At 43.4% G+C, this 17,719-nt stretch overlaps 1 protein-coding gene and 1 pseudogene across 1 annotated transcript in view; both read right to left on the minus strand.

The window, feature by feature from the left end:
* Positions 1-1,879: 1,879 nt before the first annotated feature.
* Positions 1,880-1,999, minus strand: LOC136646856 (5S ribosomal RNA; annotated as a pseudogene).
* Positions 2,000-13,126: 11,127 nt separating this feature from the next.
* Positions 13,127-17,719, minus strand: part of TPT1 (tumor protein, translationally-controlled 1) — a 302,395-nt gene continuing 297,802 nt past the window's right edge. The window contains exon 6 of the mRNA XM_066622683.1: positions 13,127-13,136. Coding sequence (XP_066478780.1) covers positions 13,134-13,136 — 3 coding nt within the window. The 3' untranslated portion in view covers positions 13,127-13,133. The remainder of the gene's footprint in view (positions 13,137-17,719) is intronic.

Raw genomic sequence — 17,719 nt, forward strand, 5'->3', positions numbered from 1 at the left:
CACCTCCTAAGCTGTCATCATGGATACAGCACAGGCCATGCAGACTAGCTGTACCAGTGCAAGTTAGGATTGGGCTGAATCAAATAGAAGCAGCAAAGGCCAGGATGAGTTGCTAGAGAATATTAACAAATTAAAGATTAACAAATAAAAAGCGAGACAAACTGTCTCTAGGCCACTAAACAGATCTTCTATTCAAGGATGGCGCTGGACTCCACCCTTAGATTATTCTTTCCTGTTCCTTTTTGTTGCTAGTTTAGTTGTGTCATGCTCTACAATAAAGAAACGTTTGATTGCAAGAAACAGTAAGAGTTTATTTCTTCTTGAAAGCGGGGTTCCACACAAAACAATCAAAACATATTTAAATAAAAACATCAAAAGCAGGAAAACTGGCAGGGAGGACACTGCAGCTTTAAGATAATAAGGAAATAAAAGGAAAGGTTAAAGAGAATATGGAGACTGCAGAGAGGCAGAATGAATTATTGGCATCTGTCTTCCCTACATAAGATATAGGTCACATACCCAACACCTAACTTTCCTTCTCAGGAGGGGAGTCTGAAGAACTGGATCCAATAAAAGTGATGAACTTACTGACACATTAGAAATTAATCAATCACTAGGTTAAATGGCATCCACTGAAAAGTTCTTCAGGAACTCAGGTGTGAAACTGTTTATTTTCTGACATATCTAACATATCTTTTAACTTTTGATTAATAGATTAGCAATTTCACATCTGAAACATGTCCCTTAAACATGTCCCCAAGCCAGAGGACTGGAAGGTAGCCAATGTAACACCAGTATTTCAAAAGGGGTGGGGGGGGTGTGACCTAGGAAATTACAGTTTAGTCAACTTAACATCAGTTCCATGTAAAAGGCATAATTAAACATAAAATTTTAAAGCTTATAGAAGAATGGGGCTTGCTGAAGAAGAATCAGTATAATTTCTACAATAGAAAAATCCAGACTCGCTCACCTCCTCAAGAGTTTGGGAGGGTCGTACGCATAGAAGTAATCCAGTTGCCATTGTATACTTGGACTTTCAGAAAGTTTCTGGTAACATTCTGGTAACAACCAAAGGCCCTTGAGTAAATTTAGCAGTCAGAGAAGAAGAAGATAGGATGGGGCCCCATGGGGGAACATGAGTCAGCAATGTGATGCATCAGCAAAAAAAGGTAATGCAATGCTAGGCTGCATTAACAGAGATGTAGCGTCCAGATAATGAAAAGCAATAGTTCCACACTATTCTGCAGGAGTCCAACTTCACTTAAAATTCTGCATCCAACATTTTAAGAAAGACATTGTTAAACTGGAGTGGGTTTCAAGGAGGAGACAACTAGAGTAGAACTAGAGTCTGGAAACTTAAGTCCTATCGTCTGGAAACCTCTAATAACTGGGGGAACCAGGATCCCTGCACAACAGAAGTAGCTAGCAACAGGGACTGCAATTCTAGGGAACTGCATGTAGGGAATTGATTTTTATTTTGCCTGCTCTTTGCACTCCAAGCCAGCCTGCTAACTTCACCAATTTACTGACACAATTGGGGATTTGTGTGCTTTGCTCATGAGTAGCATTCTGGCTTCCTATGCTGGGCATGACTAGTTTCTGCATCCAGTTTGGTCAAGCTATATCTTTGTCCATCCAGCTGAGTCAGACATGGTCCATCAGTCTACTTGTTGTACTTTTCTCTGCCTCTTTTCCCGTTTCATTTAATTCCATTTTCTTCTGGATTTTCAATAAATTAGCTATATATTGACTCCTGCCTGCCTGCCTGCTCTATGTTCAGTGGCTTGTCGACTGTGATTTGATCTGAAATAAAAACTCCTGGGGTTCGGTGCCCTCCTGAACTAGTTGGCAACCTTCAGTCTCGAAAGACTATGGTATGAGTCTACAGCACCCAGTATTCCCAGGTGGTCTCCCATCCAAGTACTAACCAGGCCTGACCCTGCTTAGCTTCTGAGATCAGATGAGATCAGGCACCTGCAGGGTAACAGTGCTGGTTGTTTTTTCTCAGATGGTCTCCATCGACCTGGTCTTTTTAGCCTGGGATGCTTACAGCAGATAAAACTATTGGTTTCCCCCTCCCATTCAGCTGCACACCTAAGTAGGAAGATGTGCATAAGCGCTAACCAGGGCTTTTTTTCTAATGGAATGCAGGGGGACAGAGTTCCGGCACCTTTTTGCAGGGGCCCCTCCCCTTCGGATGCATTCCAGGAAGGGGGGGGAGCAAAACAGAGGCAGAGTAGACAGACTCAGGATTGGACTCTAAGGCTGCCATCCTATCCACAGTAAGCCCCATTGACTAAAGTGGACTTCTGAATAGACATGCATAGGATTGGGCTCTTAGGCTGCAATCCTAGGCACTTACCTGGGAGTAAGCTCCATAAGTAAGTAACGAGACTTACTTCAGAGTAGACATACCTAGGATTGGGCTCTTAATCCTGGCAGAGATATATATCTGCACCCGTTTTCACATGCTAAGGGCAGGTGAAAAGGGATTCTACATGTGTACAACACGCTGTCCAGCCTTGCCAGAGATCTTCCTCGTCCTTCCCCCACAAGCATGCCCTCCGCCAGCCAGCATTTGTAGCTCCTCTCCAGCAATGCAAAGCAGCTGCTCAGGGCAGCAGAGAACATACAATTGCATGCCAAGCACCTTCCCAAAGACACAGAGAATTCGGATACCTGAATTAAACCATATTTAATCGCTTGTTTGCAAAAGTAGCTGTTTCTATGTGCACCTAAGGACCCCTCTCATGTAAGAATTCCTTTTTGTTCTTACTCCCACAGTTGCTTAGAGTAATTTTACCACATGGAACTCATGTAAGCCATTTTTTGGAATCCATTCACTGCTTCCTCTCCTCAAAGTAGTGCCACACTACATACTACACGCTACAAGTGCACCTGTACAGTATTTTTCCCCACGTGTAGAAAAAGTAGCTAGGGGGAAGGGGATGTGGAGATTGACAGCCCAATCCTATGCATGTCTACTCAGAAGTAAGTTCATCTTTAGGGGGGGAAGCACATAAAAAATATTTTATTTCTCCAATAAAAATGGTTTATAAATAAATAAATAAAAGATTAACAAGATGTGAGTTCCTGCACCTTTTTTTCACAAAAAAAGCACTGGCGCTAACCACTTATAAAATTACACATGGTATGGAAAGAGTGGGGTGAGATAAGTTTTTTCTCCTCACACAGTACTACAACCAAGAATCATGCAATGAAACTAGGTGGTGAGAGATTTAGGATAGACAAAACGAAGTACTTCTTCAAACAATGCACAGAATTTGTTGTTACAAGATGTTGTGATGGCCAGCATTCCCTCTTCAAGGGGTCTATGCCACTGTACAGACCCCTTCCCTGGCTGCACAGGAGCTTGGTACTGTCTCTGGACACTTGGCAATGACATCATTGTCAGACTTCTGGGAACACCAAGATCTGAGCAAGGAGGAGCTTGCTTTTGAACTGCATCTTAGCAGGACCACTGGAGATGGTTACTACAGGGGATTTTATAGAGGGCAGGTCTATCAAAAGCTACTTGTAATGACACCAGCGTAATACCTCCAGATTCAGTAGCAGTATGCTTCTGACTTGCAGGGGACTGATGGCAGGAGAGAAGCAGGCCTTTTCTCCTGCTTGTGGGCTTCCCAGAGGCAGCTGATGGGCCACTGTGGGAAACAGGATGCTGGACTCGACCAGCCTTGGCCTGATCCAACAGGGCTTTTCTTCTGTTCTCTTCCACATAAATAATCATACTCATGCTTGTTCATTGTTTAATTACCTGGTGTTTATGTCTGCTTCATTTCAAAGTGTAGACTTTTCACTACATTTAAAGCAGTACATTTTCAGCCTGTCTATGATATGCCAGTGGATCTCGACAATGCAAATTATCTGGAAACACTCTGTTTCCAAAACACTCAGACATATCTCTTGGTAAATTGAGAATGGCCAAGAAACAGTGAGTTGTTTCTCATTAAACCTCTCCAGTCTATTTGTACAGTGTGCAGCATTTTTATTTCCTCCACTTGCCAACAAAAATAGACACATAAGGTGAAAAACAAACCCCAAAATCTGCCTGCATTCACTTAGCTGTTTATTGGTCTTCCAGGCTTCCTGTATAGGCTTCACTCATGAGACTTTAAGCTGATGGCAGCCACCACTCACTAAACATGCATGCTAAAGGATGTCAAAACTTTAAATTTTTAAATATGGAAAAAGTGTAGGGTCTTTTCAAACAATCAAGCCATAATTATTTCAGACCTTGCTCTTCCTAGAGAAACTAGGGAACTGTACTTCTGGGAGAGAGTTAGGAGCTGCATTAGTTTTCCAGCTAGAAAATAACTGGATGTGAAGTTGCTAGCTTGCAGCTAGCCATGTTTCTAGCATGATTCATTTAAAAATTGGAAGGAAAATGGTATTGAACATACTTCAGTGTGCTTTCGTGACATTTAATCATTGCTTTATTAAAGTTACCTTAAAGTTATTAACTTCTATATAATGCTTTTAAAATCTTGAAAATGGATGACTCCTTTTGTTCAAAAACCTCTCCTCCACCCCCTCTCCTATTTGCCGGACAAGATGGCGGCATCCAGTTCTTTCCTTGGCACCAGTGGCATCGCTAGGGGTGTGGGGGGGGTGCGGGTTGCACCAGGTGACGCACACGGGGGGGTGATGCGCACTGGGGGGGTGACACGCTAAAATCGCAGTGGTTAGGGGTTACCCCATAATATTATATACCATTGGATGCAGAATTTCGAGTGGAATGCAATGCAAAAAACCAGAGTGAAATATATCCCTTCTATCAAAAGTTATGGCCATAAACCCAGAGAACAAAAAATGCACGGATCCCTATGGAAAGTGAAAGTGAGCTGTATCGCACGTTTACTTGTGAGTAGGCAAACATGCCTTAGTCCGTTGGAAAGGGCAGGCTGAGAGGAATCCAATGACACCAGAATGGTCCTGATCCAATGAAAGCAGCCCCCAAACACACCTGAGAAGGAAGTCTCTCCCTCCAAGCAGATGAATGTATTGAGCCCTATGGAAAGTGAAACTAAGCCTCATGGTCACATTTACTCGTGAGTAAGCAAACATGCCTTGGGTGGTGTTGAAGATCAGGTGAAGGAGAGTGCAAGGCTACCAGAATGGTCCTGATCCTATGCACCTGCAGCTAAACAAGTGCTCCACAAGGCAGACTCCCCCACCACTAAAAAGGATCAAAACAGAGGCTTCAGCTGATAAGGACTCATCTAAGAGCAGCCTTTCCTCGTCAGCCTGGAAAGGCTGCTCATCTAAGAGAAGGAAAACTCTGATCCCAAACCTCCACTGCCTTGTGGCTACATCCAGTTGTGGAAAAGGCTTCAGGAGTCAACCTCGAGGCAAAATCAGGAGCCAGAGTCCCTGAGACAGTTCGGGGCTGTACATAGTCACGCTCTGGCAACTCCTGCGATGCCGCTGGAACCAACCGTATTGGCTTCTGCCTTTCCATTGGATCATTCCAGCGACATGGACAGGGGAGATCTGCTGCATGGGTAACAGCCTATCCTCCATACCTTCTTTACCCAGGCTTCGCGCACTGGAGAGGACACTCCAACTTCCAGAACCACCTTTCAGAGTGCGATACCATAGTCTTTCGAGACTGAAGGTTGCCAACAAGGCAAGCTGATAAGGTGAACCTTTTTGAGACTTGCAAAGCCAGGTGGATCCTGACAGTGATCTGGTTTAAATTGAAGTGGGCACTGGGTAGGGCTGAAAACCTTACTGATTTTGGAGGGTGGGGTGTTATTGCAGGCAGGCTACAAGGGAAATTCACTTGGACGAACAGGGCTGGCTTCTGCTTATTTATTTGTTCTACTTTAGTTATTTATACTTATTTATTTTAATTTGCTTCTGGTGGGTCTTGGACAGATTGTCATTCTAAAAAGTGGATCCCAGTGCTAAAAGTTTCAGAACTGCTGAGAACTGTTTGAGAACTGTAATAAGGTGTTAGTAAGTTGACACCCGGGGGGGTGGGGGTGGGGATGTGACACCACTAGTGACCAAAATCACTAAAATCATAATTTGGAAGAATAATACCATTATGTTATAGATCAATCAATGCGAAATTTCATGCAGAATGTGTTCTTTGTTCTATCAAAAGGTACATCCAAAAAACCAGTGGGAGCAGAGTGATGGTTACATCACCATGTCTGCCACCTGGGATGTTGTCCTGCCCACTGCATGGGGTGTGTGTGATGCGCTGGCATGCCGCAGCGGGTGATGCGAACCCTAGTGATGCCACTGCTTGGCACAGAGCAATATGAAAACATTATTCATGGAGGCAGCCATGTTTTCTAGCTCCAAGTTCGCAGCACAGATAGCTAGCAGGGCAAGCATGCTAGAGCTTGAAAAACAAAGGTGACCCTAGTGTGCTAGAAGGTGGAAAAAAACCCAGCTCTCTAGTGCTTCTACTGCTGGAAGCTGAAACAAGGATACAGACAGAATTACAACAATTTTCAACACTCTCAGCAAACTACAATCCCCAGAATTATTGGGGTGAGGGAGCCATGACACATATATATAATTCCTATATATAAATATATAAATCTGAATCTGAAATTTATATCCTGCCTTAGCCATGCCAAAGTAAATGTCCAAGGCAGCTAGCAGAGCTTTATAATCAAGTCCAAAGTATAGCAACAGGTAGAAACATCAAATAGGGCATTAAAAACATTAAATTTTCACATTACATAGTGGAACGTAACCAGTTATACTGGTGTATAACTGATACAAGCTTCCAGTGTTTTTGTTGTGATCACATTATGGGGGGGGCCGACTCACAAAGATATCTCAGCGCACAAGAATACAATTCCGCTTAAAAGTAGTTTCACAGCTGCTTTAACTACTTTTCCATAGTCTTTAAAAATAGTGACTTTCAGTTTTGTTTGGCTGTTCAGAGATGCTATGGTAGCAGGAAAATCTTTTTGCTTCCTGTTCATGGCATAGTCATGCCATGTTTGTTGCAGCAATCTGTTTAGGTAAACAGGTGAACAAACAGATTCCAGAAGAGATTTGTCATTGCGTTATATTGCATGAGCTTACATTGATTAATCATGAAGGTGCCAAGCATGATGTATATTTTATTTATTTCACTAAAATTTCAAAATGTTGGAAGCATTTTTTTTTAACAAATGAAAAGCTTTTGCAGGAGAGGAGGATGTAATTTCATCAGTACTAAGGCATGCTGATGTCTTTCTGAACAGCTCCCAAGCAGACAGAGTTGGTTATAGTCCAGTTCAGCTGGAATCTGACTGAAAGAAGTACATGAGAAATCAGCTTTGGACTTAATAGCTTACAGACTTATGGGGAGTCAGACAGACTAATTTACAAATTAGTCTGCACTGAAATTCTTAAATAGCTGACAGCTTTCTGGCAAGACATTGGTGAGTGATGAAATTGTCCAGGCTAAGCAAAAGTTGTGGTGGAAGTCAGCACAGCAATTTATATTTAAACCCCCTTCACAGTCCATCTGTCTTCAAGAAAGAGAAAATTGTTGCCTAGATTGTGCCAAATTGGCCATCGACTCCATTAGTGTCACCTCCTAACTTTATAATGACTGAGTGGTTGATCAAGGGACCACCAGGAATAATGGAGGAATTCTGAAACTTTCCTGAAAAAACCAATTCAAAAGTACGTAATACTACACAGTTATTCATTCCTTTTCTTAAACCTAACCTTCTTTCAAAAATCATCATGAATGATATTTCCTAGATAACCCCTACAACAATCCTATAGTACAGTGATTCCCAACCAGTGAGCTGTGGCTCCCCAGGGAGCCTCAACAACCAGCCAAGGGACCTGTGGAATTCTTACAAAAAACCTCCCGTCCTTTACAACATATAGGATTGTAGCCCTAATGGGGAGCCATGACCAATGGCCCAGAAGGTCAAGGGAGCTGCCAGTCGAAAAAGCTTGGGAACCACTGCTATAGAATAAAGGAAGTTATGGCACAATTCTATTGTGGCCTTTATACTGGCAGAGTGAACAAAGTAGGCCAGCCAGCACTTCTTGCCAATGCCAGTGCAAGCTATAAGAACATAAGAAGATCCCCGCTGGATCAGGCCAAAGGCCCATCTAGTTCAGCTTCCTGTATCTCACAGTGGACCACCAAATGCCCCAGCGAGCACACAAGACAACAGACACAACCTGCGTCCCAGTGCCCTCCCCTGCATCTAGCAATCAAAGGCAGCCTGCCTCTGAAAACCAAGAGCTTGCACATACCTACCTTGACTTGTAACCCATAATTAACTTTTCCTCCAGAAATTTGTCCAATCCCCTCTTAAAGGCATCTAGGCAAGATGTCATCACTACTTCCTGTGGCAAAGAGTTCTACAAACTAATTACACACTGGGTAAAGAAATATTTTCTTCTGTCTATCCTAACTCTCCCAACACTCAACTTTCATGGATGTCACCTGGTTATGTTATGTTGTGTTATGTTCCCTGCATGATTTTGTATGTCTCAATCATGTCCCCCTCAGGCACCTCTTTTCTAGATTGAAGAGGCTCAAACAATCTAGCCTTTCCTCATATGGAAGGTGCCCCAGGCCAGTACAGGTGGAGCCTATTTAGTTCCGTTCTGTGACTCAGCGTGATTAACAAAAAACACATTGTGCTAAATTCCATAGTTAAGCAAATATGCTGCAGCCTGACACTTCTGGATGAAAGGAAACTAAGGCAGCTTTTATCAATCCCCTCCCCTCTGCTCCGTACTCAGCCCTCCCATTGCCAGCTGTTCCACTTCTTTCACAGGTGCGATGCTGAGCTTTTAAGAGTCCAGTCCTATGTGTTTCTACTCAGAAGTAAGCCCCACTGTAGTCAATGGGGCTTACTCCCAGGAAAGTGTGGATCATTTTGTTTGTGTCTGCTGGAGCAGGAGAGTCTGCACCATGGGGGGGGGGGGGAATTCGACAAACACTCCCTGGGTTTTTTAAAGCAATCCCCTCTCCTCCCCCTCCGTTCTCAGCCCTCACCATTGCCAGCTGTCCCGCTTCTTTCACAGGTGGGATGCTGACCTTTTGAGTCCAGTCCTATGCATTTCTACTCAGAAGTAAGTCCCATTCTAGTCAATGGGGCTTACTCCCAGGAAAATGTGGAGAGGCTGGGCTGTTTTGTTTCCTTAGGCTAGAGCATGGAGAGCCTGCACCATGGGGGGGGGGGGAAATTGGGCAAACACTTCCTGGGTTCTTTGATACGTCTGCCCCCCCTTCCCCTCTTCAGCCTCTTTGCTGGCATCTTACTGTTCCTTAGCAAGGGGAACCTCTTCCATGGCTCCAGGGCTATTTCCCTGCCTGTGCCACAGCCTTTTTCTATGTTTTGGGCTGCCTGGAAAAGGAGAGAGATGCCAGCAAAGGGCAAAGGAGGCAAAGGTGTGTGTGACTTTCAGTTCCACCCATCCTATTCTCTTTGAGACAGGCTGCACCGGTAATCAGTTTGGATCCTCTCTTTTGCACCTTTTCCACCTCCGCTATATCCTTTTTTGAGATGTGGCAACCAGAACTGGACACAATACTCCAGGTGTGGCCTTACTATTTTGTACAACAATTTGCATTACAATATTAACTGTCTTATTCTCAATGCCTTTCCTAATTAACCCAAGCATGGAATTAGCCTTCTTCACTGCCGCTGCACATTGGGTTAACACTTTCAACGAGCTGTCCACAAGGACCCCAAGTTCTCTCTCCTGATCTGTCACAGACAGCTCAGAACCCATTAGCCTATATGTGAAGTTTTGATTTTTTGCCCCAATGTGCATGACTTTACACTTACTGACATTGAAGCGCATCTGCCATTTTGTTGCCCATTCTGCCAGTTTGGAAAGATCCTTCTGGGAAAAAAGAATTAATTTACATTTAAAATTTGAATAAATTTACATAAGTTTACATAAATGAATATATTAAAGATGAACTTATATGAATGAATGAAGGTCTTGCAATAGCTCAAGGCCTATAAAAGGCATTGCACAAAGCAAGGCTGGCCTTTCCTTTGCTGCTGCTGCTGCTGCTATTACATCACAGACGTGAAACAGCAAGCAGTGGAGGGAGCCCTCATCCCACAGCTCACATGAGAGGTCAAACAGTTGAATCAGGCCAGTGCGGGCTCCAGCAAGTCTCTGGAGGACCAGAGGCTCATTGGAGACTGGGGGCTCCCTGAGGGCCACATTGGGAATCCTCGAGGGCCACAAGTGGCCCCAGGGCCAGGGTTTGGGCACCCTTGATCTAGTTCACAGGTCTGCTTTAAAGAACAAGAAAATGGGACTCTGAGAGTGAGTGTTTAATTCTTTTCTCCCTTCTTATGATGAATCTCATAATTTATTATTATTATTAACAGTATTTATAAACTGCTTTTTCAACTAAAAGTTCACAAAGTGGTTTACAGAGAAAATGAAATAACTAACGGCTCCCTGTCCCAAAAGGGGCTCACAATCTAAAAAGATGCAAAAGAACACCAACAAGCAGACACTAGAAAAGACACTGCTGGGGTAAGGAGGGCCAGTTTACTCTCTCCCTGCTAAATAAAAGAGGAGCACCCACTTGAAGAAGTGCCTCTTACCAGTTAGCAGGGGTAAATCATAAATCATTGCAACTGGTCCTAAGACTGAGGACATCAATTAAATCCCCACTAAAATCATGTTGTTCCCTGGGTCACCTCTGACTGGTGACTCTCTCTGAATTGGGCAACCCAATCGTATTGAAATTCCCCTGCGCCAGCCACCAATGCAGTGGGCCACTGTGGCTTGTGCTGTATCCCGGGAGGGGGGATTTTGCAGTCTGAAGGTTTCCTTGAGGTAAGGTGACATTTGTTCTCTTGCCCTGGGGAAATCCCCAACCACAGCAACAAGTCTACTTGGACCTGCACCTGCTAAATTGCTGGTGCAAACCTAAGTTGATTTGTGTCATTGGATCTGACCTAGGAAGTAGGCTAGGATATGGCACATTCCAGCGCTGCGGATCCTTCCTCCTCCTGGGCCCAATCTGCCTACCATCACCCTTCCCCTGCCATAAGAACATAAAAACAGCCCCATTGGATCAGGCCATAGGCCCATCTAGTCCAGCTTCCTGTATCTCACAGCGGCCCACCAAATGCCCCAGGGAGCACACCAGATAACAAGAGACCTCATCCTGGTGCCCTCCCTTGCATCTGGGATTCTGACATAGCCCATTTCTAAAATCAGGAGGTTGCGCATACACATCATGGCTTGTACCCCGTAATGGATTTTTTTCTCCAGAAACTTGTCCAATCCCCTTTTAAAGGTGTCCAGGCTAGACGCCATCACCACACCCTGTGGCAAAGAGTTCCACAGACCAACCACACCCTCTCCCTTCTCCCCACTCTGCAGGCTACTTACCTATTCCAGTGCATGCTATAGCTGCATATAGCTCCATTTCACAATGGAGAGAGGTGGAAAGTGGAGTGCCCCAAGGATCTGTCCTGGGACCTGTACTTTTCAACCTTTTCATAAATGACCTGGAGGCAGGGCTAAGCATCGAGGTGACCAAATTTGCAGATGACACCAAACTTTTCTAAGTGGTGAAGACCAGAAGAGATTGTGAAGAGCTCCAGAAGGATCTCTCCAAACTGGGAGCGTGGGTCGCAAAATGGCAGATGCCTTTCAATGTCAGTAAGTGTAAAGTCATGCACATTGGGACAAAGAATCAAAACTTTACATATAGGCTAATGCGTTCTGAGCTGTCTGTGACAGATCAGGAGAGAGATCTTGGGGTGGTGGTAGACAGGTCAATGAAAGTGTCGACCCAATGTGTGGCGGCAGTAAAGAAGGCCAATTCTATGCTTGGGATCATTAGATCCCTGGGGCATTTGGTGGGCTGCTGTGAGATACAGGAAGCTGGACTAGATGGGCCTATGGCCTGATCGAGTGGGGCTGTTCTTTTGTTCTTACTGCTACAATTGGGTTCTTCAACCACCATGTCTGGAGGAGCCCTTCGTGACCTCAATTTCGGGAATTCCAGCACCACAAACTCCAGTTTCAGAACTTAAGCAGAAAGAGCTGCATTCCAGTTTCAGGGGGAATGATTCTTCAAATTTACCCTTTTAAATACTAAAAGATTGAATTATTCTGTATCTGGAGATGCTCCTATAATCTTCATTACACACTGCAGTCTGTGGTCTAGTCATGATTGTCTAGGTAGTTTTACAGTCTTGTGTGCACCTATTTTTCTTTTATGTATGCTATTATCTTTCTGACTTCAAAAGCTAAATAGTTGGGGGATGAATGAGATGAAGCATATATTATGTGTAGGCACTGTAATTGTGCCAGCAGCAAACGGAGATGTAATTACAGTTATGGGGAAATAATCTATACTGAGGTTATTAGCAAAAATTGCAGACCACAGCTGGATCCTACTGTCATTCTGGAAGTAGAAAAATGTCCCTGGAACAGTGGGATCATTTGCTATTTGACTCTTAATTGCATTTAAAAAACTGTTTTGTGGTATACCCATCAAGGTCAACAGAGAAAAATGAAAATGAACCTGCTCTGACAGTTATGAGAAGCAAAACACCCATTAATGAAAACTGTAATCTTGTTCTAAGTCTCATGCAAACTTATCTGGGGTAGTTGCTTGCATCCACTTTTGCTTCCACACAACTTCTCCACCCGTTTATTTGTAAAGCCTGTCACTTCTCGCCTTCAGCAGGCAGCATGAATCTATTCAGCCCACTATATGAAATGAGTTTGACATCCCTGATCTAAGGCATTGGATGATGCTTAAAGGCATCATCATTTCTTGTAACCCAAGGTTGAACTCAGGTTCTGTTTCTAAGCCAGCATGACACTTTGGTCAAATTAATCACTTCTCCGCTTCCTTCAGTGCTCTTAGCAGTGTTCCCACAGTTTAAATACTGTACTACAAATCAAACACAGTATTGTGGTTTCAAGCAACTGCACGTATGCAATCACTTCCAGACCCTTCATTAAAGTACAGTACTATGAAATAAAGGGCAATGTACCACAATTCCAGTAACTTTCATTAGAGTTCTTAAACTTATGGAAGAAATCTATGTCTTGGAGAAGTCGCTACAGAATTAGAAGCAGATTTGAACAGAGAATTTCAAACCAATACTAATGCTGTCCTACACTCGTTACATTTGTGTGTGTCAGTCAGGGGAGTGATTTGTGAATACACACATGTCTACAAAATGCAGCTGGAGAATAAGGTCTGAGTGTTCAGAACTAGAGCAGATTTCAAATGGTCTTGCAGTTGCTTTTCTTGAATTGCTCACATTTCATGTTAAAATGCTCATTGAAAAAGTTTTACTGTTTCCTCTGCCACCAATTAAATGTGAAGATAACACTGAGGACTAAATGCTTGCTTATCCAGGTGCAGCCCAACTGATGTTGAAGGGAAAGGAATTTGGCTTCTGGTCTGCAGCAGCTTTTCCATTTGTGCTGTAATTCAAACATCCCTCACACCAGTGATCATGTAACGCAGTGCTGAGTTCAAAATGGTGCCCCGGAAGTGATGTCACACCTGGGCTTTTTAAAAAGTGAAAATTGGGGGGAAACCTGCCTCCTCCCACCCCCAGAAGCTTACTATCCACTTGCTCTGCTGCCTTCCCCCAGCCAGCGGCATAGCTAAGGCATCTATCTGCTACCTGGGGTCAAAGAAGATTTTGTAGCCCTCCCCTCACAAAAAAGATCAAATTTAATTAATTAAATAAATAAAAATTAAGCCTCTTATTAGTTAGAGATACTGTTCTGGGGTGAAGAGGGATAGTTATTCTCCCCCTGCTAAATATAAGAGGAGTACCACTTGAAAAAGTGCCTCTTTACCCACTTAGCAGGCCTAGTATTATGATACATGGAAATGAGAGCTGACTCATTAACACCTTATTGGTTGCATGCTGTATCATAACAACATCTCATTGGCTCTCAGCATAATCAGTCTCATAGGTCGGTTCTGAGTTAGGAAAATCTACTTTTTGTTCCATAGGGCAGTTGTGTTTTTGTTTTCTGGTTAATTGGCCATAACTTTTGAGAGAATAGAGATATTCTAATGAGGTTTGTTTCATTGCATTCTGCATTAAATTACCTTTCCAATGATATATAACAGGATGGTATTATTCGTACATACCAATTTTTTCACAATTTTGGCCACTGATGTCAAGCTCAGCTTGTTGCCCCTCTAAAGCTTGTTGCCCAGTGCAACTGCTACCTCCTGCACCCCCTTAGCTACACCACTGCCTCACACTATTCACTGAGTGGGTTGACCAGAACCAACTATCTACTACGTGCAGGAATACAGGGAGATAAAAATACTATACCATACCTTGTTTATTCTTGGATATCATTTAGTAACTAACTGGTTGATTCTGCTTTAGACCTTTTCTCCAGAATGGCCATCATTTGTTCTTTCACTTTGTACAGAGCATCCAGAAGATATAATTGCAGTACAATGTTTTCAGTGCTACACTCCTGTGTTTTTTTTAGTTCTGATGTATGGCTTTTTTATTTAAAAAAAATCACAGGACTCCTGTTTTTTAATATTAAACAGTCCTCCCGAGTTCAGCCATTCTTGTTGATCCTAGCTATTCTTTAACTACCCCCTTGAATGGCCTCCCTTAAATTGCCCCAGCATCAGTTCTGTTCCTATGCTGAGCAGAGGATTTAATTACTGATTTCCTCTATTTTTTTTAAAATAGGTATCTACTTATTAAAAAGGAGCATGCAAGGAAATCAGTAATTAACTTTTCAACCCATGAGAACAGAAACTGACACTGGGGCAATTCAGAAAGGTTATTTGAGGGACAACTTGCCATAAATCTCCTAGCAGAGTCACAGAAAACAATAAAAAGGGATGAATCAGCAAGCAGCATACTTTAATTGAAGCTACCCATATTCAGGTGGCGATCTACTAAGGCAATGGTGAGTGTCCTCCCTCACCACTGCCATATCTTGTGAGACAAGAAACTCGTAATAAGTTTCCATTGCCTGGCAGTGGGACCGCATTCCTTTGCTTCCTGCCTCTGTGGTCATGTTGATGGGTAGATCAGCTCCTGCATCATCTCTCCTCAGTCTGTTGCTCTTCCTTTCAGCTGTGGGACCACTGTCATTGTAGTGCATACATGTGCAGCCCCCCCCCCGCCTGTATGTGGTTAAGCAGGAGGGGGGAAGTGTAGAGCAGCACTAGAAGGGCAGGCAAGCAAGCAGGCTATACTGATTGAATGTTACAGCCAAGCCTGCAGGTCTTCCTGCTTTTCTGCAAACCCCTGCCCTCAAAGCTTTGCATCCCAACTGCTCCATGCCACACATTTTGGCCTTTCTAACCTAAGCAGGTCAAAACTCCAAGGTATCTGGCAAACATAACAAGTCACTTGCCCCAAATAGAAGACACACCTACTAAGGATCCAAAATGATGTGTACAATTATTCTCTAGTACAACAGAGGCAGCCCTATTCTGCAAAGAAAAGCATGCATGGGTGTACTTATCTTACACTAAAAAAAAAAAAAAAAGCACATTCTGAAGCTGCTAAAGAACTGAGGACAAAAGTCACTGGAAGAATCCTGAGTTTCATGCCTTTAATTACCAGCCCTTTAAACCAGCTAACAAGAGGGCTCTTGTTCTTTCAAACTCTCTTACTTGGTGCCAGAAATGTCTGTGGGTCAAATAAATCTTTCCAGTGAGAACAGGTTTGTTTCCAGTGAGCTAATCTAAAAAAGAAGAAACTTTTTTTACCCATATGATGAACATTTTCACACATACCTTTCATATCAACCAGTTCTGAAAAGGACCTATTTAAAGGTTGGAGGGGGGATTCAGAGGGGACATAAAGGCAGGAAAATCTCCCTCTGAAAGCTTCACAGCGCTAAAGGTAAAGGTAGAGGAAAGTGTTACACAGTGTAAAGTGTAGAACACAGTGTAAAGGTAGAATTATCTACGTTCAATTGGATGTGTGCTTTTCAAAGCGGAGAAATTTGAACACACAGGGGAATATTTCCCCGAGGAGGACAGTCCACTGCTGCTCTCCTACCCCATCACCTGGCAAACAGTGGGGATGCTCACTGGGGAGCAATGGGAGGCAGCAGTGGCAGCTGTGAGGTTGTTACTGGGGACAGGATAAGCATGGCCACACTGCGGTGAGAGCCCTTGGCACCTGCCTGACCAAGCGCCATCTGTGATGCTGCATTTGGCAGCACTGAAGGGAATGTGGCACATTGAATCACTTCAGTAGGATGTGCAAAAACAAAAGAAAGCAGGGGATGTGAAAGAATGCCATGTATTATTGGAATGAATCGTTTTCTGGCCAAGTCCTGTCCTCATTTGCAGAACCAACAGCTTATCCGGCAGGATGTTGCATGGGAAAGGAGAAATAGAAAAAAAAGAGTTTGATGTGGTGAAACAAATGATTACTAAATGTGCAGCAATTAATCAACCAATTAACAATTTACAGTCTAGTGAAATGCACTGGAGGCAGGCCTCGGTATACTGCTTTTACAAAACTTGAGTCTGCTGGAGACTGAGCAGGGCTATGCCCAGATAGAGAAGGCACTCCTGGTGGTGGTTTTTGGAGTGGAGCAAGTTCATCAATGCACCTGTGGACAAGGTTCATAGTTCCCTCCAACCATAAACCTCTGGAGACAATAACAACAAAACCACTTCTAAGCATACCAAAGGGATTACAAGATAAATTAAAACACTCACAGCATTCTGATTTAGAGATTAAATTCTGTCCAGGGCAACCACTGATGTTAGAAGAATATATATTTCCAAAAGCAGCAAACCTAGAGAAGAAGATCCAGACAGTGAATTCATAAATATGATGCACTAACTTCCAGGCCCTGGAAATTCCAAGAAATTAAGCAGGTAACTGACAAAGATATTCAACTGCAGGCAGTCCAGAAAGCAATAGTGAAAGGATGAAATGAGCATAAAAGTCAGATACCAAAGAGAGCTCAGCATGTACTTTGAAAGGCAGAGAGTAATTCCAGCTTCTGTATGTTAAAAGTTGTTGTTGTTGGCAACCTTCAGTCTCGAAAGACTATGGTATCACGCTCTGAATGGTGGTTCTGGAACAGCGTCTAGTGTGGCTGAAAAGGCCAACAAAATACATGTGTCACAATAGGGCATTGGCAACCACCTTAGAAAGGCTAGAAGAGATGTGTTCACTAGCCAGAACTGACCTCACAATGTTGATCCTTGAAAGAATGATGTGACATCTGCCAATCATGCAAGAACTGACAACAGAAAGAGACCACATGAGTTAACCATCAGCCCAAGGGAAAAAAATTGAAGCTGACTTGTTTACCTTCAGGGAGAAGTAGTCTCTGGTTACAGTAGATTATTACTCCAATTTCTTGGAAGGGGGTGCCTTCTCAGACACAAGAAACAAGGCAGCCATTAGTAAAGTGAAGTTCATTTTGAAAGATATGGCATCTGTAAGGGCCCTTGGTTTGCATCTGAGGATTTTAAACCCTTTGCCAAAAAGCTGGAGTTTGATTTTCTCTCCAACACATCCACAAAGTAATAGCAAGGTGAATCCACTGTGAAACAGGTTAAAAATTGCCACATAGGACACTATATGATCACTTGGGCAGCCCAATCCAGACCAGAGCTGATGCAGTGGGGCTGCCTGGCCTACGCTGTATCCAGCACTGGTTAAGAGGAAGCTGGGGTTCCCTTTACCCCACGTAAACCCCCAGCCTGCCCAAGGGGGTTTCTCAGATCTGT

The sequence above is a fragment of the Tiliqua scincoides genome, chromosome 3, assembly GCF_035046505.1.
Source record: "Tiliqua scincoides isolate rTilSci1 chromosome 3, rTilSci1.hap2, whole genome shotgun sequence".
In the NCBI taxonomy this organism is placed as follows: domain Eukaryota; kingdom Metazoa; phylum Chordata; class Lepidosauria; order Squamata; family Scincidae; genus Tiliqua; species Tiliqua scincoides.